The sequence below is a fragment of the Hippoglossus stenolepis genome, chromosome 2 (assembly GCF_022539355.2).
Source record: "Hippoglossus stenolepis isolate QCI-W04-F060 chromosome 2, HSTE1.2, whole genome shotgun sequence".
NCBI lineage: Eukaryota > Metazoa > Chordata > Actinopteri > Pleuronectiformes > Pleuronectidae > Hippoglossus > Hippoglossus stenolepis.
Window position 1 is genome coordinate 17,888,824 of NC_061484.1, and position 26,608 is coordinate 17,915,431.

At 41.0% G+C, this 26,608-nt stretch overlaps 1 protein-coding gene across 3 annotated transcripts in view; it reads right to left on the bottom strand.

Moving 5' to 3' along the window:
• dlc1 (DLC1 Rho GTPase activating protein) overlaps positions 1-26,608 on the bottom strand; it is an 80,546-nt gene that overhangs the window by 44,759 nt on the left and 9,179 nt on the right. For 2 of the 3 annotated variants that reach the window (XM_035167053.2, XM_035167052.2), the window contains exons 4-5: positions 26,273-26,383; positions 10,607-10,640 (exon numbers count right to left, since the gene is read on the bottom strand). In XM_035167053.2, the coding sequence (XP_035022944.2) occupies positions 10,607-10,640; positions 26,273-26,383 (145 nt within the window). Of the gene's footprint in view, positions 1-1,164; positions 2,448-10,606; positions 10,641-26,272; positions 26,384-26,608 lie in introns of those variants that run through there. The other variant, XM_035167054.2, reaches the window with a different exon arrangement.

Genomic DNA, 26,608 nt, shown 5'->3' on the forward strand with positions numbered 1-26,608 from the left:
AAATTGAATGGGTTCTGCCATGGGTCATGCCCCACCCCTCCAAAAAAATGCGATCAGTTGAGTAGTTTTTGAGTAATCCTGCTTTATGTCCTTGGTGGAGGTAATAGTGTTGTTATTTAACATTAATTGAGATCACAAACATTTCCTGTTAAAGCCATATTTTGCCTACACCTTCAAGAAATTGAGAAAGTGAAAAAGAGACATGAGTGACAAGCCAGGGGAGCAGTAATTAGATCCTGTCATAATTCTTTGACCCACTTTTCGACTCTTTCATGTGGGACAGTGAGCTATGTGGCAACAGCCTGAAACATCCTGGACAGTGTTTGTTGCTGGTTATTTATCACCTGGCTCTCTATACTTCAATAGAAGAGGTTAGGCCACAGGGCAGTGACCTTTGGATTCAGTGAAATAACTGTTACCTCCTTTGAAATGAGGCGCACCAGCACCTGTACCGACTTGGAAGGTGTCAGGATTTCAAAGAGCCAAATGTCACCTCCATCTTAATCCTTAAAAATCATAACTCTCTTTGAAAGTGGCTTGAGCCTGTAGATCTGCGACCAACGTTCTTCAAGAACATGCAGTCCATTTTCTTTGCTACTGCTTTTCTTTTATAAGATAGAGAACTATCTGTATTATTTAGAGACAAGCTGCTGGAGCAGCTATAGCCAGGGAGTTGGAAGTGTATTCTAATGGATTCAGTCCTGCGTGTGGACGACCAGCTCATTAGTAATACATGGGGCCAAACTAGTAAGCAACTGTGGTGGAGGCAGGTAAGAGGGACAACTGAATTTTCAAGATCTGATATACTTAGAGAAATGCATCCATGTAACCACAGATCCACTAAAATCAACTGAGGTCAGATGCAGCCTATCCCTGCACCCATCAGCTGCGGCATCAACACATCCATTAAATCCTGTCTATTGATCTGACACGTCAGAGACACAGTTCACTTTACTAATGCCTTGCTGTGTGTTCTGTCTTCTCTCTGAGGCGATGACAATGCACTTTTATCCACCAGCTCTGCATCTTGCTCAGGAAATCTGAGACCTGACGTGCTTGTAGCACATTGTAACTACATGCTCTAGAAGGAAACATGGACACATGCAGTCTTTGAAAACATTGGCAAACACACATGCACACACTGCCATTGCTATGGTCACTCACCTGCCAGTCGACTCTCTTGAGTGGTCTTGCTGAGCATATCTAGGGCTTTGGAGGTAGAGGACCTGATGTGGTCATTGAAGGACCTCTGCAGCAGCAGCAGCCTCATAGAACGAGACATGCCGATTAGCATCAACTAAAAACGTACCTACGTCAGACTCCTACCTTCTCCCCACAATTGTTCAATTGTTGTGCTTTTGTGCCTTGTCAATCAAACCTCTTCCCTCTGCTCATATGTTCAGCAATTGAACCACAATCCGACTAGTTTCTGCATCGATCCGATTCTGTTCAGTCCTCTGCACTGCTCTGGTTCCTGCCTCCCTCTCTTCCTCACTCTGTTCTGCTCCTGTCAGGAGCGTACACTCCCGTGTGCTGCAGCAAGCATCAGTGCGGTAACTGCTGGGACACATCCAGCCAGTGCTGCAATGCTCTCATATTCTATCCTCCCAGTGTATGTGTGCGGATGTGTGTGTATGTAAGTGTGAGTAAGTGCTTTCTGACACAAGCTCGAGTGCTCTCTGTGTGAATATCTGAGTGGTTCAAAGTCACGACTCACTTCTCTCCCCTGCTATCTTTTTATTTTATTATCACATATTTTTTACGCTTCTCTTCTCTTCTCTGTCACCTTCCTCAACTCATCCACTCTATTTACACCTGCCCTTGTCTGTCTAGACACAGAGAGCATCAGTACCAGTTATATAACCCAGTGCCCAGGCAGCCTCCTTGTTATGAAGCTCCACCTGTCCTTGTGCACTGGCAGCTAAAAATAAACTCACACAGGACTGAAACTAAAAGACAGGAAATTAGATGATGAAGGGTCCAGGATGAAACTTGACTCACTCAAATAGTTGCAAGAAAATAAAATTATTCCCAGAAATGGTTGAAAGTGAAGGTTTAGTGAAATTTCCCAAAAGGACATGGAGATATCAGCCATGAAGAAATTATTGAAACAATGACACGACTTTACTATGAATATATTATGGTAGGAGCAGAATGCGCAATACACACAAATACGAACCCAAGACAAACCCAAGCAAATGCCAGTAGCCATTGAGAAATACTTATGTAACAATGTTCAAGCTTCAGATGGACAAAAACAACACAATGGAATCCATTACTTAGATTGCTGTTGATCGGATAATGCTGATTTAGCTCCTATTAAGCAAACCCAACTCTCTGGGGTCTGTGAAGAAGCTTAGCATAACTGCAACACTCACATCTATAGCTGATGTGACTTTTACACTGTTACTTTTTCAGAGGATAAGATAATTATTACTCCTGAAATTTCAGAAAGAAGAGTACAAGATTACTGATACTCTTTCAAATACTATATTCTATCTACCCATGAGCAGGACCAACAAAATTAAGTCAAAGGGAAAAGATGGACACAAATCTGTGTTTTATGTTCCATATCTTTACTGTTTGAAACACTTTTAATACCATTACTTAACCCTGTGTTTGGTCACAAGCAAACCCACTACACAGCACCTGCTCAACATCCCACAGACAAAGTTAGCTACTAACTGGTGAACATAGTGGAGTGTTACGCAGCTAAAGAGCCTGACATTTTTCTCAAGGGTTTGTGGCAAAGCAATCTCTCTCTCTCTCTCTCTAACACATTTATCCATATGTCACAGTCAGACTGGCCAATTATAGCACAGTGAGAAATCCTACCTGCATCTGTTACCCCCTTTCCACCAAAGTGAACCGAGTGCTGGTGCAGAACTGGTTCAACCTACAAACCTTTTAAGAACCAGTTTGATTTTCCATGGGCTAGAACCACGACCGTCGACGTCTCAACTGAATAAATTAATCCACGAAATGGTACTTATTATATTTTATATAAAATAATATATATCCATTTATTCATTGAAAGCTCGCTTGCACTCTTTTCTCTCGTGCACGCTCTGACAAGCTACAGTTTAAACGTTGATTTGTTTGAAGTGACTGCAGCATGATCAACACTGATCAAAACATAATGATCGATAATTTTCTAAAGTGAATAAAATCTTTCTTCATAGCTGCGCATTCATACGATTATTGAATTAAAAAACTTCTACATGCAAATTCTTTTATGTTTATGTTTGTGCATTGGTCACTCCTTATCTGAGTGTGTGTCTATATTTGTAGAGTGTAGTTGTGAGCAATATGTGCGATTCAGGTTTCCTTGAACACATTCCACACTAAGCTCACACTTTAGAAAAATCAGCCAAACGCGCTGATTGCTCCAGCAAGTGAAGGTAATGCACTCAACATTGGCTTATTGCAGTCTGCTGATAGGATTGTTCTTATCATGGTCAATTGACTTTATGGTCTCCTAAGGTTTGCTGAGACTGATAAGGCTGGATTCCCGTGTCTTTGCTTGTTTTTCACAACCCTTTCTCCTGTGCCTCTGTGATTTTGGACTGACCTCTTTGACATTGTTGTAAATTAGGATGCAGAAAAACAAACATCCTAGAAAAATATACAATTTTTACGATCCTCCATCACCTGGTTGACTCACATAACATCTGAGTCAAATTAGAACTCAAACACACACAAATCTAGATCAGTATTTGCATAACAACAACATATCAGTGTACTTTCCCTTTCTGTGTATCTGGTACAATATACCTGTGATAAGGGGGCTATACACAGACTGTAACCTGGATATGAGTGAAAACGTCCTGAAAGGGGGATGAGGGGGGGTTCGACGAAGGAAAAGAATGGATATCTCATACCTCAGGAAGGAAAGTCTTGCCAAATGGCCCCTCTGTCAAACTAGAGTAGAGCGTGCCAGTAGAGTGTACCTACATCTGATGGAGGTACCTGCCAACACACTGACCCAGATATGGAGACAGGGGAGGTGAAATATGAGGGCAGGGGGGTTTCTGGGAGGACTTCAAACAGTGTACATAAACAGTATGCAAGAGTCTATCATCAAAATGTCTGTGAAAAACAATGCACTGTACTCCATTCTTTACAGAACAGCCAAAAATGTGTCGGTATGGTGAAGCATGTATGTGTGGGCGTGTCCGAGTGGGACTGTAATTGTGTGGGAGTCGCTTTGAAGTGACCATCTGCTTGAAGTCTTAGGCCCAATCACATTTCACCCCTTCTCCCTACCCCTTAGCCCTTCTCCTCCATTTTGGGCGTTCGGGTGAAGGCATAGTGTGTCCCGATTCTTGTTAGGATGGAGGGGAATGGCCAAGTGTTTGGGCTATGTTATTACAATGACATCCCCGGCAGAACTTTTTGTCCCGTCTGTTTACATTGACGACTAGTGATGACGTGCTGGGTTCCCACGACGACTACTGATGACATAACGGCTTCTTCGCAGTGCTGTCCCAATTCCTAGGGAAGATTTCAACCACGAACCCTTGTAACTCCGTTTCAAGGGGCAAGATAACACTTGAAAACAAGGGGTAGGGAGAAGAGGTGAAATGGGTTTGGGCCTTAGTCTGCTATCAAATATACACTCCTTCACGCTTACTGTCTGCCCTACTTTCATACGACTCCAATCTGAGTACATGATACCTTCAGACTCGTGTGTTTCTGCAGCAGTTAATCAAAGGGATAAAAGATTATGCTCGCAGCAAGCTATAAGACGGCCAGACGACTTAAATTATAGAAACACAAAATATCCCATGTATAGTATATCAAAACAGGCTATATCATAGTCTCCTCTGTGTTCAAGACGATCCCTCCCCCTAACCTCCAGACAAGGGGTATAAACCAGCCAGGGAGTGACAGAGCCTGCTGAGCCGGGGCTGATTCATTAGCCTGGGGACTGCTTAGGCAGCTCACAACATCAACACTGAAAGATTTACAGTCCCCTGGTTATGAATGGGAGTTCTTGATGGGTCATTTCAGACAAAGCCTGGGCTTGGTGCAGAAATAAACCTTGGTTAAAATTATAATCACGAGAGAAGGGATGGACCGCTACAGAAAAACATTGCGTATTGACCTAGTTGCCTCCTTCTTCTTTCTTTTTTGGAGGCATAAAGTAGCTGTATACAAATGAAATATCATACAAAATAATAAAACATCATAGATGAAAAACAAACCAATCTGCCGCAAAATAAAGCTAAAGTAAGAATAATGATATAATTGTTCTTAAGGCTTTTGTCTTTGGTTAAGGGACTTTTGTTGTTGTTCAGCACATTGACTTCCTGTTGTAAATTCCCCTCCATGCAGAGGTTTCCTGTTCAGAGTACCATAACTAGAGAGATAGATTCTCAAAGACAGAGCTCTCCAAATTTACAAAGAACTGAATGGGGTTTTAAGCTTTAACAAATAAATGAGTTAACCTAAAGTTAAGAAATGTGTCTCAAAATTACACATTCTCCACTTTTAGAAAATATATACATGGAATTTAAGGTCACTCAAGACAAAGCCTGAATATAACTCAGTCCATCTTAAAATACAAAAATAATTGTCAGATAATTCTATAAAAAATATGAAAGTCTAATTATTTGCTTGCAAGAGGAGGATGTAAATGTGCTCACAACTGATGTGGAAGACTGAAATATAAATGGCAGAGTACAGTATGTTAAAGTACCAGCCTCCACACAGGAAGCAAGGGAGCGAGTGTGTCAAATGGGAGGAGAGAGGAGAAGCTGTTTTGAGGGGAGGTGTTGAGGCTGGCATAGACTGACGGGGGAGGCCAGGAATGTGACCTTGCACAAACACAGCAACTCCATTTACTGTGTACAGAGGGGTGGCAAAAAAAGGAAAGAATAAGGAAAACTAGAATTACTGCCTCTACCAAGTTACAGTTTACACCTGAAAAGAGTCATTGACATATGTAGGACCATACGGACGGAGAACCTGAAAATACAACGTCTGTGCGGAGGCATGAAGGCGGACTCAATTAAAGAGCAGGAACAATTATCAGAAAAACCAACATCAGTCATGGGCTACTATTGACTTGGCTCCACGCTCAGGGAGCTTCATTACATCTGTCAAATTACTTTCTCAGATGAAAGCAATGAGCTTCATTCACCAACCGTTCTTAAGAAGAGATTTCCACCGAGCAGGACCTGAACCCGAACATGATTCAAAACATTTGATCTGAACCTGGCCCGGTATGTCCGGTCCCAGTGGGTCCCATCAGGGTCAGGTGGAGTATCCACTGATGCTGATTGTTTTTTGGTGGTATTTTATGTTCACTACTGACACTGTAAAATAGCCCAAAACGTTTTTACGGGTTGAGTCTGGTACAGTGTCGTTTTTCGCTCAATCACTCCTGGCTTCTTATATTTTCCTCTCATGCCTTTTTATGGGCATTGGCGGAGCGTTTACCAATGCTGATTAGGAAAAATTGGCACGCACTTTCAATGTACAATTACATGGCATTCGTCAATATAGGAACACAGATGCAACAGTTCTGCAGTTTAAGAACGCATCAGGAAAAGTCTTAAGAAGATATTGGTGAATGAGGCCCATTGTCTGCGAAGGGAAACCAGCTGCAGGGTACAAACAAGAGGAAAGCAGCACAGGTCACACATGAGGAAAGACACTCAAGCAGAATGAAAGCTGACTTATTTCACTGTGACATTCTCCAAATTAAGTGGAAACTTGTGTGGAAATTTTGAAGACTAGAGATATGGTGCGTTGGAGCCAAGCACCCAGTCACAAGATCTGCAGAAAAACAGACACGATCTGTGTGTGGCGGTTTTTTATAAAAGGACTAGTTCAACATTTTAGGGAAAATGCATATTGACATGACACTGCTCCTGTTTCTGTTTGCTTAATATAAAACTATAACCAGCTGGTAATTAGCTCATGTAAGCATTAATACTGAATATGTTCAAAGTTAAATTAAAAACAATCTGTCTGAAACCGCAATATGTCAATGTTTCACTAATTTCAAATTTCTTGTATGAACCCACCCCCGGGCCCATCAGGCTCTGGTCGGGTATCCAAACTCTCATGGTTATGGGTCTATCCTCGATGTATGAAGTTATGCTAAATCTGTCTTCCTGTTAGTATGTATTCATGATTTTAAATATGCTATGAAAATGATTTATCCTTATTATTATTATTTAAAAAATATGAGAGTGGTGTTGATCTTATCAAATCCACAGCAAGAAAATGAATAAGCATATTAGCCAAAATGTTCAACACACACATACATATGTAAATATACACATATATACAGTATGTCCACTAGAAGCACAATGGTCAGACAGATGGACCAACAAAGGGGAGTTTTCAAATTGCGTAACAATATGATGATTCAAAATGGGATCTCCAGAGGTCAGTGTCCAGGTCTAGGATCACTTTGTGAATCATAATGGGAAAAAAAAAACAGCTGCATTTCAAATTAGCTTTTAATACCAGTAATATGAATTTGTCACTGGAATTCCAAGAATTGAAGAATAGTGACTACAAGGGAAACTACGGATAAAGAAGAAAGGGAAACTAAAAGGGGAGCCAGACAGACAGACAGACAGACAGAAATGATGAGACACGTTATTCTCAGGAAGTACTGCATAATTCCTGAGTGTCCCTCCCATACCGGACCCTACTGAGGGTGCTAAACCACTTCCTCTTCCCTCAGGTTTCCTTTCCTCCACCTACAACCACAGAAAGTGTCTTAGACCATGAGGCCATGAGTCTAGGGGAAAGGTCAGGCTTTAACTCTGTTGTTGGTTGGATGCCCATCATTGTGTTCTGTATATATATTCCCAGTGGTTTATATTTAGATGAGGAACTCACAGCATGGGGCCTCCAAGCACAGCTACGATGGAGAAAAAAAAGGGTGGATCATTCTTAGGAGGATTTGTTACTGTTGTGAATGCGTCTGTGAAGAAAACCTCCCGCTGTGTTGTGCATGTGTGGAAGGCAAACTCTGGGTAAACTCCAGACTCAATTCTCCAGACTTTACCCGCAGGTCACGGCTGAAAACGGCTTGAGAGACACTGTTACACTTTGAGTTGTCTACAATCCTCTGTTGAGTAAAGATGTCGTATACAAGGTTGAAGAGTTGATTAGTTGAAGAAGGTTGTGCAAAACCAGCGCCTCGTGCTATCAAGATCACTTTTGTACTCACAAGATCAACAAGAACGGTTCATATTAGAGCCCAATGCTTAGTGGTCTAGTTCCCATAATTCAATCAGGCTGCACTCAATTTTTCAAAATCAAGATCCATTAATTATTTCCTGGGAAAACTGTGAAAGAATCAAAAACGCCATATCTCGCAATGTTAAAGAAAGTGATAAAAAGTTCCTGGATCCGCCCCCTGACCCTAAATTAAATGGGTTCTTCTCTGACCCATATTGTAACCTTCCAGTTTCATGGAAATCTGTTCAGTTGTTTTGTGTTATCTTGCTTTAAAACCAACAAACAAACAAACAAAAAAAAGAAACAAGGTCGGCGGCAGTAATGAGGACTAATGTAGCTTATGTATATGAAAGGTAAATGACATTATAGAGAAAGAAAGGTTATTTTTTAATTTCTCATATTACATTAATGCTGCCGATGGGGTTTTCCCTTAAATGTATTAATTGTGATGGCTGTTGCATGAATATTAAGGTAATCAGTGGCTAGACGGTATTAAAAGTGATTTGTTTTATTCTTTCTTTACCCTTTTAGTACATCTAGAGTTTTATTTTAGTGATATAACATCACAACTTACATCACATCGCGTGTGTCATGTCCTAGACCATTCAGTGATAAGGACATTCATGAAAACTTGATGCATGACGTCCTTATCATCTTCAAATGGTATGTTGTTCTTTCATGCCATTCCAGTGCATTAGCACTGTGAAGATCAGGCTTTAACCAGCGTCACAGGAGACCCATAAAGAACGCATCTTAACGACAGGTTGTCAGTTGTAATTCTGCAGCATATAGACACATCCTCTTTGTGCACAGGAAAGCCGTGACACTGGCCGCTCACAAGGTACAGCCTGCGCCGCGGGGGAGGCCATCAACTGTGCCATTACAGAGCGCGGGCTGTGGAAACTTTGTGTTGATCACTGGTGTGCTTCCGTTTGTCACAGAGATAGTAAAAATGAACCCTCAATGAGCTGTCTTTCATTGGGGGTGCAGCGGGAGCCTTCAGGGCACGGTGTGTGATGTAACACTGTCACAAATGTGTCATTCCCAAGGGCTTGGTGGAGATACAGAGGGGGCTTTGAAGTGTCACAATGAACACTGGGCTTTGTGCTCCTTCAAGTCCCCCCAAAACTCCTATCTTAACCCCACCCCCCTTCCAGAGTCCTGGGTTCCATCACACAGACCCAGAGATGGAGGTTACATAACTCGCCTACAGCAAGTAAACCCGATTTAAATGAAGAAAAATGACCAAGAATGCTCCTTTTGAAGCTGGCACTGAGCATTTTTGCAAGTTTTTTGGCTCCTTGTATAAAAAATAAAAAAAAGGTAGGGCTGACTCACACACATACACACAAGCAAACATACTGACAGCTCCTGCACATTTCCCATGGAAGGTTTTCAGCAAGTGGCGGTAATTAGAAGGAGAGACAGAGTGAGAGTGAGTAAGGACTCCCAGCAGGCTCTGGGACAGTGGGGGTCAATATGAAAGCCTCGTCCCCACGTCAAACCACCTCTCTGGTATTGTTTACCAGCGGACTGACGACACAGGGGGGTGTTTAATGAACACTGCTCCCCTGCCGGCTGTCTGAAAGTGGGTCTGTCCATCTGTAGTTTCCTGATGACCCTGTGCATTGCTGGCAGACAGCTGACGGAGAGGTCAGAGCCAGAATGGAGGTACGAGTCACCACAGATTGAGTTTGTTGGTTTTTTCAGAGTCGAATAATAATAAAGTTTGCCAAGTAGATGACAGGAAGCAATAACATAACAAGTCAGTACCGAGAAGGTTATGGCATCAGGAGGAAGTAATTATAACTGGGAACTGTGGGCCGAGCTGACAAGTACTAATAAAATCAGGTCACAAAAATGCTTGTGCCCGAGGGTGTGTGCAGGGATAGAGTTGCATATTTGAGGTTATTTATCTGTTTATTCTACAGCTCTTCTATTGTTATTGCTGTTTATGTTTGATCAACACAGTTATGTATGAAGTTGAGTAAGAAGTGAGACAAAAGGCAAATGAACATGCGTCCATTTTTTTTTGTGCTCGAAATTCAGTCTGGCTCTTATCTAGGAGAGGCAACAGACTGGATGGTTGAGTAGATGCGTCGAGGATCTTATCTCGACTGGCATCGAGTGTCTCATCGAAGTGGAGTCTGTCTCCCTCCTCCTCCTCTCCTACTCCTTCCTGTCTTGCCCCATGTTGTGAACACCAGACAGGGCTATCAATCAGATATTGTGTTGCAGAACCTCTTCACATGACACCAGACAACGGACACACCCGATCAACTGCAGACAAACGCTTCAGCTATCACTTTGACCATCAAGATCCTCATCTATCCAGCCACGATCTGTTAGTGAACTGAGCATGTGAGAATGACAAGGAAGAAATAGAGTCAACACTCACCAGCTTTTTCTTTCTCAGGAATGGCAGAGGTGCTCTGGGAAAGAGAGGAGAAACAAAGAGATACATTTGTTATGATGCATTTTCAAGATATTTAATGCCATTCAACTGTTCAAATTCAAAAGTTCTTCTGCTTAACAAATTTTAACTTCCCTTTAAACATTAACCAGTGAGTTTGTGTGATGAAGTGTAACAAAGGAAACACTGAAACACCAAATAACAGAACGTATCCAGTGTCACGATGTTGTCGGAGCTACACATTTAAACCCTTTGCATGTTCTCTGTCATTTCTCCTGCATCCTCTGATTTATGTTTCAGAATGTGCACAAGAAAAAAAAGAGAATAAAGCAGGGTCTTTGTGTGTCCTGTTCAGTCGGCCTGTGTGTGTGACTACAGTGATCCTCGCATGTCATTGCACACAAAGATGCGTTTGTGCACAGTGATCAACAATTTCACCACAATGTGTTCTGGCCCTTCAACAACAGCCAGTATAGACGTTTGGGGTCCAATGCTGATACTGATATTAGGGTTTCCAACATTACTGATACACACACACACACACACACACACATATATATATATAGAAAAGCAATTGCAATGATTCCTAAGATGTCATAATCAAAACCTCATGACAAATAAATGTAATTGAGGCTTGATATTTTACACTTTAACCATAAACTTGTTCATGAATAACTATAAATATAAGGAAAACACAAATACAACCAAATATGTAGAAGTTGAATTCAGAAAAAACATATTTTTACTTAACCTGTAAACATGAATGCACAAATCGTCTGCATCATTTCATCATAAATGCTCATGAATAAAGAATTACCGATACTGATATGTTGGTGAAATTGTATCTGCCAACCGATAAATCAGCCATGCTTTAGTTTGAAATTTAGGAAAATAAAGTGCACAGCTACAACACCAATAAGACAATCAGACACACACAGACATGCCTGCACTAAGAATGTGATTGCTAAAATAGCATATGCATAGTTTTATGATGTTCACATCTTATTAGAACAAATTTCTGAACAAATATCACATCACTCTCCTCTGATTCATTGTTGGTGTAGCCCTCGTGAAGGTAGTCTGGAGAGCCGTTCCCGATAAAATCACACATTCTGTAGCTAAAGTAGATTCTCATCATTCTGCTCATGTAATATTTCCTTCTTTGGCTTTGTTGGGTTTTTTGTGGGTTTTAGATAAATACGACTGCATCAGCACAGGGTTTCTTTAAAAAATAGAGCAGTTTGTGTGTGTGTGTGTGTGTGTGTGTGTGTGTGTGTGTGTGTGTGTGTGTGTGTGTGTGTGTGTGTGTGTGTGTGTGTGTGTGTGTGTGTGTGTGTGTGTGTGTGTGTGTGTGTGTGTGTGTGTGTGTGGCAGCAGTCAGTTGGAATGCAGAGGTCTCTCTTGCCTCTGACTTTTGACCTCAGGTTCCTCGGCTGACCTCCATACCCTGACCTGTTTTAATCCACACTCCCCTGGAACAGATCAGCCGGAGCGGGAGGGACATGGTACCTTCACAATACAGTTTATCTACTTAGTGCACATTGGCTTGTGTGGCTCAAAGTATAAATATCAACTTTTCCTAAATGCTCTTCTCCCAGCTTTATTTTAGAGTCATTGAGCTGTATTGTGCTGTGTTTAATTTAAAACCTGTTTACCCATTGGCAGCTACTTAAACAGCAGTTTCAGCACAATAATAAGCATTTTGAATAGCATCATGGAATAATAATTAAACATTTAGTTACTTGATTTTTGTATTTGTCAAGTGTATAAATACCATTCTAAATGGTAATATAAAGCTACATCCAGCAGACAATGAGTTTAGTTTTTTGCACCACAAGAAACACAGGAAAACCTGGCTCTGTGCAAAAGTAAAATCTGCTGTCAATCATGTTTCTTTAATTGTTTCTTTTATGTGCCGCACTATTTTCTGTATCTGTGAAGTTCTTTACGAGCTTTAGTTTTTTTTTTTTTATGCACTTGTCGCCATTTTGCACCTGTTCTTGGGCCAGGTTGTACTCGAGTAGTTTTTACAGCATGTTGTCGAAGCAAGTCAGATATCAGAATTGTTTATAAACTGTCCTGAACGTCCACAAAGGACGAAAGCTGGACCACACGGAGAAGAGGGAGACGCAATATCGCTTAAATATGGGGATAACTTCTTTAGTTTCTCAACAGTCTCCTCAGGAACACATTCATTGTGTTGGGTTCAGCTGTGTAACACATTTTAAAAGAGCATTGTTGCATTGTCAATTTTGCAAAGTTACAGAAATTATATTTTAATATTTTATAAGTTTATTTCAAAGAAGCTCTAAAAATGATTTACCTGACACAAAATAACAAAGTAGAACAAACCTTAATCAACACATTACATTGTATTTCCTCAACAAACTGGCTTTAATTGTTGTTTTTAAATATGTTTGTTCTAGATTCTTTGGTTTCGTTGCTGAGATTATTCCATAAACTGATTCCTTTCACTGTAATGCAATGTTCCTCTGACTTAGCATCATGACTTATATCATTTTACCTAATGAGTGAAAACTTCTCTGTTCACCTTTGCATCAGAACATGATTTTGACATTGAGCTAGTAATCCTCCAATGTGTTATAAAAACACTACTGTGGCATTTCTTAATGATTCCCTAATAATCCAATGGGACTACACACTAAACTAAACAAATCTGATTAACGCAAACTTCTGCATAGCCTCGGAATTTTGATTTTTTTTCTGTGGATGACAACCGGGAGAGAATTTAAGATAAGAGCGTGATTAGTATTTATTTTGACTACAGAACATGTAAGAATCGAACATGAGAAAGAAGGAGAATGAATAACTTTGCTATAATTAGTGTCAAGACGCCCTTTGCTTTTTGAATGTCAACAGAGTTCTATATTTTATGATGAACCACTGCAGATGTGACACAGTCTGCTGAGAGTGAACACAATGCCTGCTCTCATAGGTGAGCTTGTTTTTGTTAACGTGTTGGCTGATTCACGCTGGATTAAGTGTTGTCTTGGTCTCCATCTGTCTTACTCAGACTTTTTGGAAGCCAGCGGGGGAGCTATCTACGAATACGTTATCTGAGAGTCCAGCGATTAGTCTGCGGAGTTCTTTTTGTCTGTGTGCATATATGTGTTTGAACGTGTGTATTTGTGGTTATGCATGTGGTTGTCCATGATGTGAGGCCAAAACCAGCATTTAAATCACTTCATGGGTCACGTTTCAGACACAGAGTGGGTGAAATTCCCTCTTTGGACAAATTGCTTCACAATTTATTGCTGATAAATGGCCTAAAAGAAGACACCGGGGAGAAACCACAGCCAAAGACTCCCACTCAGTCCACTGTCACTAAATCATCGGCACAAACAGAACAGCAACAGTGAGGTGAAATCAGAGATAGATTTATATTCAGTGTTGGTTCAGCTGTTGGACTCAAGTAATATTAGCTCAACTTTTTTCAGTCGCACCAGTGACCTATGTGTGCAAAACACTGAGTGGTGTGAGACTCAGCTAAGACAACAGTGATAAACACTTTTGTTTTTGCTTTTCCAATCAGTTGAATATAAAACATGGCCAACTCTCAAACAACACAATAGCAAGACAGTTTGATGATGTTGTGAAGCAGCACGTGATCATGGGAGTTGTTGATGAAAATCTACCTGATGTGACTCAGGTGCAAATCATGTTCATGGATCAGGTAATGTATTGGTTTTATTCACGTTACGCAGCAAACAACGAATAAGCCTGATCATTTACAAGTGACGAACACAACCAACCTGTATCGTTGATTACAAGCCCAAAACACTGGATGACGCTAAGGCGCACAACTGAGGTTGTGTCCCTAACATCCGCTGGTGTCAGCTAACACCTGCTAACATCTAATGATAGTTGGTAACTTAAATTGTGCAGAAGACGTTCAAACGTACAATGGATATTCACCATCTAGTCCTATATTCTAAAATATCATTACCCTGACATTTTGGATAAAGTACACAAATGTGAAAAAGAAAAAACATAGGTCTAATGGATTGTTACATATTAGATCTTTAAAAGACTTGGGTTTTAAGCATTGTTATTATAAACAAATCATAAAGGACATATAAACAATTAATGGATCTCGTTGACAAGTACTGATTATATTCCTGAACTTATTTCAATGTTGTTGTTGTTCCTTTAGATTCCTTTGGTTAATACCATATACACAGCCTGTTGTATTATATTCAATACCTCACCAGCCTTGTTTTAACTCACAGGTGAAAATAACCCCTGAACAAATGCACCATTTACTCCCACTGAGCAACATTTGTTTTTCCCTGGTTTCTTTCCAGGAGTGGGTGGTGGTGATGGCTGCTCGCCAAAAGCTTCAGCCATGGCTGGGTTTACACCACAAAAGGTTATAATGTGCCTTCTGGGCAGCTCGTCAGGTCAGACTGGACACTACAGTGACTTGCTATTGGGCCATCTGGGGCTAGCTGGGTAGAATGCTAACTTCTGTAGAAGCAAGTAAATGATAGAAATGGAAGCAATGAAACAGCCAACATCGGCACAGCTTTCAGCCACTGTGGACAGCTCTTAGCAAGTAAAGGCAACGTTTCCGCTAGATTGGTTGACTAAATACCTAGAGAGCCCAGCTGTTTTAGTGAATTACTCAGCCTGTTAAAATGATTTGAAAACAAATCTTTATGTGACTAATTTTTAAAGATTTACAAATGGGTGTGGGGCTGAGAGCCAAACAAAGATTAGGAAAAGTATTACGATTTTTAATAGGATTTATCCAAAACACGAAAGTAGACAATGACACCAGCCTCATTCTTTACTTGTGCTGTGATACATTAAAACATGGCATCTCATTCTGAAGTACAGAGGTGTTTAAAAAAAGAAAAATCTTAAAATAACTTTCGGTATTTACTTGCAGAAAGAATGGCCTTGAATAATGGAGTCAGTGTGGGAGGTCTGTGGGGCTCCTCTGCTCAGCACCAACAAGACATTTCAGTTCACCCTTCCTATTGTGTCAACACCGCACCACAGGTTCCTGTCAGTGACCCATGAAGTCACTTACACAGTGTAAGTCTCACCTTCACACAATGCTGTGTTTTCCTTCATAATAGCAAGTACAGTTGAATAAATGCGGGTGAGAGACCACAGAGCCGGACAAGAATGTGAATGAATGGGTACCAGTAAGTACCAGTGTTTTCATAGCACCATGGCCACATATTTTCTCGATGTTTGCCTGTGCTCCCCCTGGCATGCCACAGTGCAGGTTGTCCCAGTGTGGGGTTGTCTGGCCGTGTCAGGTGTCCACTGGAGAGCTGTAAGCTGCAGAGCACACAAGCGTCAGCTGCCTCATTTACTGCCACTAATTTACTGGAAGTGGCTTGTGTGGGGGCACAGGGGGTATGGTATGTGTTTACTTTACACGTGTGTACTTGTGTACGTGTGTGTGTGTGTGTGTGTGTGTGTGTGTGTGTGTAGTGGCCCACAAGCATGTGCGCCTGCCTGATTAACCACTGCAGGGTCATTATTGTCATTACTGTGGCCAGAAGCTTAGTAAAGTCAGTTTTCCCACAAATCATTTCAGTTTAGTGAAGATTTTATTGTTGTTTTATTGTTATTGTTTATTGCAAGAGTTAGCTGTCTGGTGAGAAATTGTTATTTCTGGGTGAAACTACTGCATCTGACTAAAGCATATGCTGTATTTTAACAAAGGACAATAATGACAGACCCTGATAATTCAGTTCCCTTATTGGGATTATTGATACGTGTTAAATGAACAAGTAGGGCTTGGGTATCTTTTTAAAGATTTACTATATACACCTGTCAAAATGGGCCACCAATTTCATGCAATACAGTTTTTAGTATATTAGTTTTTAGTATTATTAGTTATTTCTTTTAACACAATACTTTTTATCGACTGTAATGTCTTAGGTCTGTCTCTTCCCTCGTTTCCTTGAAATTGTTACCTCTGCCAAAGAAGTTCTGTTTACACCCCTGTCCAAAAATCACTGGCATTTTTTTATATTTCCCAGAAAAAAATCGGTACAATCTGGTGCATCTTAATTGAATTTAAGGGAACTATTGGGTGCTGAGCGTTAAAGCCATCTCTGTCTGACACCATCAAATACACAGTAATTCCAGCTCCTCATTGAGGATATATAGAGCGTAAACTGAGGGTAATATCAAGACCAAGACAATGTTGTTTACATAGTCATCATTCCAACAAATGGAAATATTCATCAAGCCGAAGACATAATTTTGCCTCAAAATCAATTCAACATATTTGGTATCTGTGGATATTTTAGCTGCACAACCCACTAGTAGCCTACTGTTTTAATTTAGGAACTATTTGAGTATTTGGTCAAACTATGGATCAAATACTCAGATAGACTATTTGAACATTTTTGGGCAGTGAAACATTGACTCAGTCACAAATGACATTTAGTTTATTTACTAATGGACCCTGCTTGCATGTGGCTGTGTGCACAAGCTTTTCTGTGTGAGTGAATTAGTAAGAGATGTTAAGCAAGCCATTGGCATGTAGCTCTTGCACAACAAACCTGAGAAGTCCACCATGCGTCTCTCATCCCCACTACCACTCTCTCAGCCCCAGCCCCCCTCCTGCACTGCAGCTGCACTATGCGAGTGTGTGACCACCCATGGTCTATGCTGGCCAAGGATTAGGGGGCTCAGACTAACCCAAACCTTTTTCTCCACCACTTAACGCAAATGGCCAAATTGGTGCAGATGGCTTATGGTCAGGTAAGGTGGCGGCTCCAGCGCTAGATGTAGAAGGTAACTGTGTGACAGAGGGGAGACAGACAGTGTGAGTGTTTGTGAGTGCACGCGGCCGCCTGTCCAGGACCTTTGGAGATGTTATCTGGAGCACATTTCTGTTCTTTGACTGGCATGAATGTGCTCTTTCTGCCCTGCACTTATAAAGGAATTTATTCTCCATGCTCCATCGACCCCTGGGTGAACGTGTGCAGGGAAACGTGGGAAACGATTTCATTTTTAGCCTTCTCCTTGAGTGTAACCCCCGCTACCCCTCATATGTTCTCCCCCGCATCCCCTCCCCTCATTTTAATAGTTTCCATATGCCACACTTGGAGTGTGTCAACAGGAAGTGATGCGATGACTTGGTGTAATGATGCGTTGGAACATTTCCTGCAGAGGCGGTACATTAGTGTCCAGATGTGGGATTTAAAAGCTATTTGAAAAGAAAACAACTGAACAACTCTGAACAAAACTTGGTGACACATTGAAAACGTCTCAGAAAGACCCACTGACACTTGTAGAACACTTTATGCTCAGGTGAGTGGATATGTGTTTGGTCTTTTATTTTGTTAGGAAGTTAATGATTCTCCCGTACACACTGTTCACTCTCTCAGACACAAAACTATATACATTCACCACTAGTTGTGGCCTTGTTCTCTCCTTCAGCCTTGAGCCGTGACACATGTTCTGTTTGGAGTGATGTTGACTGAAAGCGAGTGAGAAAAGTGGATATGCACACACCGAGACAGAAATACACACATCTGCCTTTGTTTACATGAGTGAGTCAAAGCAACAGGCTTCTGGTTTCAGGCAGTGTCTGGTGGGATTTACTGCTGGGCCCCTGGAGCATAAACTATGAACTGTTGACTGGACCTTGGAATCCATCAGCAGACGAGACAGTAACTCTTAACTTGTCTGACCATAAGGCTCTTCTTTCCAAAAGGCAGACTGAATGCTCACCAAACTCCACTTCTTAGGTCATTCTTACAAGTGAACAGTCCTGATACTTAATAGTTTGTATTTAGAAACCATTAGCCTTTATAAATCCAGTCTGGTACAGTTTAAAGGGAATTTTCCTACTTGTTAGTAGTGTTGCTTTGGTAGCCTGTGCTACCGGTGTTACATGGTGTTCAGGCACACACTTTTTACTGAAGATGTTCCAATACCAATACTGCAGAAAAGTCTGTGTCAGATATCGGTGAGTACACAATACTGATCCAATACCACGTCTTTAAATTATATTAGTTTCACCCAAATAAAACTGCAATTTCTACCCAGAAATCAATTTGTCTTCACGGCTACAAACCAGCAGATGCGCTGTTAGAGCAGTGATTTCAAGTAGTGTAGAACCGCCAACCTTCTGGTTAGTGGAGAGCCTGCTCGACCTCCTGAGCCACAATCACCACTTCCACACAGGATCAGTAGCATGCAGCTGTTAAAATACATCATACAAGTTCTTTTTTTGAATGCACGACCAGATCAGTACTTAGGAAGGGAATCATCTCTACTTATCACCAAACTTGCCCATTTTTCCCAATTTCTTATAGACATAAAAACCCTTTTGGTTCATTGTCATGTATCAGCATTGGTGCCTGTAGTGGCAATATCATTTGTATAGAAAGCAAAGTCAACTCTTGTCTGTTCTGTGCCTAAAGCCAAAAGGGATCCTAATATAAATAAGTGAGGCAATCTGCAAACTTTCATGAAGGTGGCAGCATCTGGAGGTAACACTTAGAATCTACACTCACACCTCACACCAGAGTGAGGATACATGCAGCGCAATCTAATGTTAAAGATCAAAGTTATAGCTCTAACACCGGTGCTGTCATGAATATATCATCCTGTGGGAAATGTTCCTCACTGTGGCATCCGGACTTGTTAGAAACATGATTCATCCCAATTTAACATTCTGTTTTGATAGTTCCACATGTGCAGTACTTTGTTCACACAATGAAATACCAATTACAGTAAGTCCCAGCAGACTGATTAATTTAGCAAACAAGATAATAAAGTGACAAACACATGGTGTGGATGTTTTCATTTAGCATTAAAAGAAGAGGAAAAGAACAGCAAAGGCCCTGCCTCCTCTTTCTGTTTTCTTTGTACACCAACATACCAAGAAAGGAAAACATAAAACACGCTGATCTACTCATCAATACTTTATCCATTAAAGGATTTTATTCATAAGGTTATCAAATACCTCCACAAGTAGCTTATTAATGATATGAAAGAAGTGAGGAAGAGTTTTGAAACAAATGACAAAAATACATGAGGCTGTTTTGTTCCCATTATTCTGCTGCCCACTTATTACACTGACGATAAGAAAATCTGCCGCCTGTTCCCGCTCACTAGTTCAAATTTAAGTTAAAGAGGGATAAGCGCTAGGATCCCGACTGCATCAACAATGCCAGCCCCATAGGCGATGCCATTTTTGGTAGAAAGCAGAGAATGGTTTAACAGCACAGAGGGATTGGACTGTCCTCTGCAGCAGTTCTGTGGTGGCAGTTCTGTGGCAGACATCAAGCTTGTTGACAGAAGGACCAGTGGGCGAACCATTGCTGGGTCACATTTTGAATTTATGTTGCGCCCTTCAAGAGACGCCGGGGCGCTTTAAATGTGTCAGTAGGGACAACAAGAAAAAAGATATGCTGAGGAATGCATAGTCTTGACTATCTACTTTAGTGGGTATTGTTTTGCCTTAACCACAAATTCTATTTTTATCCTTGCTTATGAATTCAAACTGAGGGCAAAGAATATTTATTGGCAAAGACACAAAGCGGTGCGCCTTGGCTGAGGAAATATAACTTCAAACATGGATGCAAACACATTCAAAACAAAAATGTGAACACATGCTCAAGCCAAATGTCCCAATTAAAACCCTGAACCACAAGACTCAATGTGTGTTGCCTAAATCGCACCTGGTTTTACAATGCATTCCTGTGTACATGTTTCAGCATCTGTGAATCTGGGTGCGTGTGCGTGTGTGTGTGTTTCTGAGAGTGCATTCAGTTTGTTTGTTCATTCTGTGATTTATGGCGCTTCATTATCAGCGGGCTGCAGGGGTGTTTCCAGATGTCTGTGTTTTCCAGTCATCCCCTAAGATTTACTGTCAACAAGGACCATCATCCTGCAACTATTCCCCCCACTTTGTGCCGTCTCCTTTACGTAATAGATGGGCGTTTGACTTCATTGACTCAGAGGTTGTCTTACACTACCAACCAGTACTCATCAGTTACAAACATGTTGGAGTGATGTTGTCAAGATGAATGAAAAAGTGTGATGTGTTAAACTGCAAAAGCACCAAAAACCATATGTGAGGCACTAAATCACGATGGTGATAAAGTTGATGTATTTTCGGCGGCATGCCACAGAATGTCATAAAAACAAACAAGCTGCCATTGAGCACAGGGTGTCTGAAGAATGTATTCCTTCCACATCAGATGCTAAAACAAAAAAGTATGCAGTATGCAACATGAGTCAGGCTGATACACGTGGATGATGTCAACTAATTTCATGATAGCATGTGTGCTGTGCGATGTGGTTTTCTAGAGATAGATGTTAATTCAACATATCCTCTCTCTCCTGTTCCTGGAGTGCTTCATGCTAAGACTGTAGCCTTGAATCGACAGGAAAAACAAGATTTCCTTGTGGGGGTGGAGGAGAGGTTCACCCTCCACATCCTGTTCCAAACACAAGTCTTTTCTTTTTTTAAATCACAGCGGGCCTGTGTTTGTCTCCGTGTTACAGCTGTGCTCAGCAGGGGAGTGACCTTGGGGACAATGACACCACACAAAGCAGCCAGCGTGGCCGTGACCAGAGCCACTACTGGCACCCCATGTCAGACTGAATGGTGGCTGGTTTCATTGCTCTCTGACTCATTGTGGCCAACTACAGTCTTTAAGCCAAATATATGGTTGGAACGTATTTGTAGGCAAACTTAATTACGTATACTGCACATGGTGTTGACTATTGTGGGAGCAAATGTAGAAAGCAAAAAAAAAGGCAGTGAAAGTAGCAAAAATATTGTGTCTTCTGTCTAAGTGGGACATTGAGAAGGTGTGGTTTGGATAGAGGATGTTTGGGGACTGTGAGGCTGCCAAAGCGGAAGACAGAGGAAGAACAGAGCAGAGATCTGCAAGTGACCTTAGCACGCAAACCACATCGCTTCTATTGTCCAGCAAAGCATAGACAGATAAAGAGCTATGCACATACATAACCAAGTGACAGCGAATCCTCTTTCTGTATTTTTAAAAACTAAAAATATCTCTCAATCAATCATCTCCAGATAATTCCCTTGATTCCTGACATGGAAACTTGAGAGATTTATTTTCTGAAATCTGTGTCAAACAGCAGCATAACCACCGAAGGAGATGACAGGAGTTGTGTTTGGAGTGCTGTTGCCCTGGAGACAGAATACAGATCCAAACACAGGGTTAAAGGTTGCCCTGTTGTGGAATGTTTACCAAAGACGGAGGGGATAAGGGCAGCACCCTCCATGTCTCCATATGCAATGCCCCTATGCTAAATATAACAGACCGCCGTGATCTGCGGCGAGCTTAGTACCTGAGGCCTTGAGGGGATTCTGAGTACATGTCTTGCTGGTGGGAACGCTAAGCACTGAAGGTGACTGATATGTTGTTTCCGACTGTAACATTCAGAGGAAGGTGGTCAGGGGTCAGCAGCCTCCACCCACCTCTGCGGCTTGGCACATCCTCTGCAGCCACAAAGCCCTAAAAATAGAGTCACATAACAAATGCTTCTCGCGCCAAGCATAACCCTAGTTTGTATAACGGTTGCTAATACAGCAAACTAAAGACATAATGCATTGAAATCATCATTTGTGCCAAACAATGCGAAAAATGTATTGGTTTGATCCTCAGATGTAAATGTTTTACATTTTTCTTTGTCTGACAAAACAACTCTTTTAATCCCTCTAGTCTGCATTTCTTAACAATTAATTGATAAATGACAAATGACATTGCATACCTACATAATATAAACACAAACAAAAGTTCATAAAAACACAATAAGACACACCTGTTGCAACACAACAATGCAAAGCCAAACAGCATTGTATGACACCTGCTACACTAAGCAAGTAATAGAAACCTGCCAACAAAAACACTCTGGGCAAAGAATAGCAGTTCCACCATTTGAAAAAACACCTGCTGTGGCACAACATCCGCGAGATGTTAGCCCCACATTCGATGCAAGAATAACAGCCACCTGCTGAAGGCTAACAATAGCCACCAGCTAAGCTATTGAGGAGTTAAAAAAAAAAATCTGTTCACTTGAACCCGATGCCTTATCCACAGCTGTGAGTGAACGATACTGTACATGCCAAGTGAATGGCCCTTTCATCACCAACGTACACAGCCACATACCATCATTTATCATGGTTACATAAAAGGACGGTGTGAGTATGTGCTTGGAACAGTCACACCACAGTGTTGCACTAAACACCAGGAGGTGTCAGGAGGACAGTAACAACACTGACTTCTTGCATAATCCAGCATAAGATGGAAGGAATTCAAAGGCACGATGATAAACATGACAAGCGCCCATGTACACACACACACACACACACACACACACACACACACACACACACACACACACACACACACACACACACACACACACACACACACACACACACACACACACACACACACACACACACACACACACACACACGTTAGTCGTTTGCAACCATCCGGAAGACATGAGATAAGACGTTCACACCAACCCCCCAAACTTTCCACACTGATATAATTTTTACAGCTGTTTTGATGCCTTGATACACATCTGGCAGCCATGCAGATTTTATAGAGTTGCATATGTAACCTTTTAATAGAGGTTTCAGAAAGTACTCAGACCAATTTTTCTACACTTTATGGACAAATGCATTTTGCCCGTCAATCTACTCCCAATAAACAATAATAACTAAGTGAAAACATTTGTCTAGAGATCTTGGCAAGAAATACCTAAAAAGTATCCAGACCCTTAATTTAGTACGCCTGGTTGACAGCTTTTACACTGTAAAATTACAGATTCTTCTCTGGTCTCTACTGGCTTTGTACTTAGTAGGCAAATCCTATCGAGCTTCCTCAGATTGGATAGCAAGTATCTGTGAACTGCCATCTTCAGGGCTCAAGGACAACCAGACACCATATACAGTATATACTTGTATACAGTATCAAAGTTATATAGTATTTCCTTACTGCAAGGCCACTAGTTAATAATGGGAGTGTTTACTGCAGCAATTTTTGTGTTGCTGTAACTTCAAAATAAAGCCACTTAAAATGAGTCTATAATATATAAACGTATATGTTGTGCGCAAAAACATTTTTGTTGGCATTTTGTTCAAGGCAACACGTGGAAATGCTAATTAAATGTTATGTAGCAGAGTCTGTGATTTGGCTTCTTTTATTTAACATTGCTTGGATTTTGGCTGTGTTTATCATGTACATCGCTCTATTTTTTCTTTTCATATTTTATTGACTATTTTTATTCTATTTTGTTCTTTCTACCTTGACTGCTGCTGTAACAAGTTTCCTTTCTGTGGGATTAATTAAGTCTTATCTCATTTTATCATCTTATCTTAAACATTTACACAGTACAAGATTTGTTTTAACTGTATGTCTTGATCTATTCACTGTATATGAAGGGAAAAAAGTAATATGATCTGACAGCAGTCAAAATAATCGTATTATTCTGAAGCTTGTACTGTTACATCATTGTCGACACTAATCAAAACTAATCTGACACAAACGTGATAGATATTTCGGAGGCTGAAGTTTGAATTTGGTGTTTTTGTTGCACTGTAATCAGTTCTGGTAATTCAGTCACTACGTAATCTATAATAATAAAGGGCATGAACAATCAGGTGAACAGCATGATGACTAATGCTTGGAGAGAGGATGTGTTATTTCACATTACACTGTGAGATTACGTTCACGTCAAAGGTCACACATTCCCCTCTGGGAAGATTTTATGGTGAAATCCTGGCACGACACACAGCCTTCCCTGTTATTTAGAATTTAGTAGATATTTATTATCAATTATATAATCAAATTACAGTAATTATTCTGTGCTTGAATAACCTCTTAAATCCATGTTTCATTTTTATTATCAACTAAACACAACGGTGATTTCAGATTGAATTAAAGCCGTAACCTCCACCGTTCTTCCTCATGTTGACATCAATGAAAGGATTTGTATTGTGTGGCTGAAAAGATTAAGTGGGCGTCACAAAACTTAAACTCTGAAAGGACTCAAAAGACCCCTACAACTATTAACCAGTGAGAATCCCCTTCATGAAGTCATCATCTGTTTGGCCTCAATCAATCACCCCACAGGGCCTCCACTGTAAAAAAGCCTCCTATTAGGCGCAGTGAAAGCAGTGTTTACCCAAGCTTAGTGAGTTACCTTGGGTTACTGCAGGAATGGAGGCCGCGGAGAAAGTTGGCCACAGACACAATACAGCTCACATTATTGAATATGTTGATATGCGCATCTTGAATAAATATTCCTCTTTTGTGTGACAGCAGAAAAGTTGTGACAAGACAAAGCAAAGTCGGGAAGGAATTGCAAGAGATATGAAGAATTCAGACTTTTCCACGGGTTGCAGGTTTTTGTTCTGGTGAGATAAGAGGACTGTTTAGCAACAGAAACATCCTGCCCTACGTTTAACTCTTATGCATCACTTCATCAGGAGATAAAGTGTCTTTTTTTTCATTTCCATTCAAACAATCACTTGCTTGAGTGCCCAGTCCGCCGGCCCTGTTCACTTTGCACTCGCTCTGAAAGCAATGCCAAAGCAAGGCTGACACAGTCATTAAGTGAGCAAGCAAGGGGTTTGAAGACGAGCGTCTCACTTGAAGTGTTTCCCCCTTCCTCCCCCTTTCGCTGGCTTTTCACCTCCCTGAGCCCACCTTCTGACCCTTTTGTTGGGGCGAAGGGGTGTACATCTTTGGAACCAGGCTAATTATAGAGTTTTAACGTCTGCTTGGCTAAGCCTTAAGTGCTGGGGGACATTCCTACAATTAGGAAATTCAGTATGAGTGTGTGCGTGTGTTGACAAATTCTGGTTCAAAATCGTTCTTTTGAGGATATTTTCGCCAGTCGTCACAACTTCAAATGGGCTGTTCCAGGGTGAAGACTTGTTTTTTAAGGTTTAGGTTAGAATTAGATTTGAGTAAAGGACAATGGAATCAGGCAGTCCTCACAAATATACATAGAAAAAACAACATGTTTACGTTTGTTCTTTTAAATTCAAACCTTTGTCCAATTACATCTTCAGAAATAATGTATCATATAAGACACACATAAAGCTGTTTAACAGTAGCTCTATGCATATCTAAAAGTCATGAATACTATTTTAATTGTAAGATCATGGACACGCTAGAAAAACCAGAAGCCACTACAAACCTCAATTATGTACAATCAACATTTCAAGGGCTTAATATCATCAAATGAATCAGGAGGTCTAGTTTAAGTAATGTTTAAAATACCTGTAATTCCTATGGATCTGTTTGGGATAGTTTGAAGAAACTGTAAATATTGTATGAACAACATTCCTCCTTTGAAGCGGTAAACACACAAACCTGAGCATGTCAGTTTACTGAAGGTTACATGTGAAGGAGAAGAAGCCAAAAGGGAAGTAAAGACTGAAGGCAGATTGTGTGTGTGTGTGTGTGTGTGTGTGTGTGTGTGTGTGTGTGTGTGTGTGTGTGTGTGTGTGTGTGTGTGTGTGTGTGTGTGTGTGTGTGTGAGGGGGAGTCATTAAACAACTCACACCCAAGATATTTTTGAATGACCTCATGTCTTTTTCATTATGGTGCAGATGCATTCTGATACAGCACGTAGCTCCTGACTTACCCCGCTCTTAGGTTTTGCGCCGAGGGCAGGTCCAGGTCCTGAGGAGGAGGCAGCAGGACTGTTTGGATGAGGAGGGTTTTGTGACGCGTGTACAGACCCTACATCCGACTCCTGCACACGAAAAAGGAAAAAAAAGATGGTAATGCAAAATTAACATTGTTGCACTAAATGTAATTATCTCTTTGTAATGTTTCTGTTTTTCCTTATTTATAACAAAAATCCTTTTGCTGGTCAAAAAGGTTTCTCAGTTTTGTACAAGGTAGATGAGTGATGATCCTTCAGTCTTATCACATTGCTATGGCTATAGTGGCCACTAGGGGACAAACAAGTTTATTA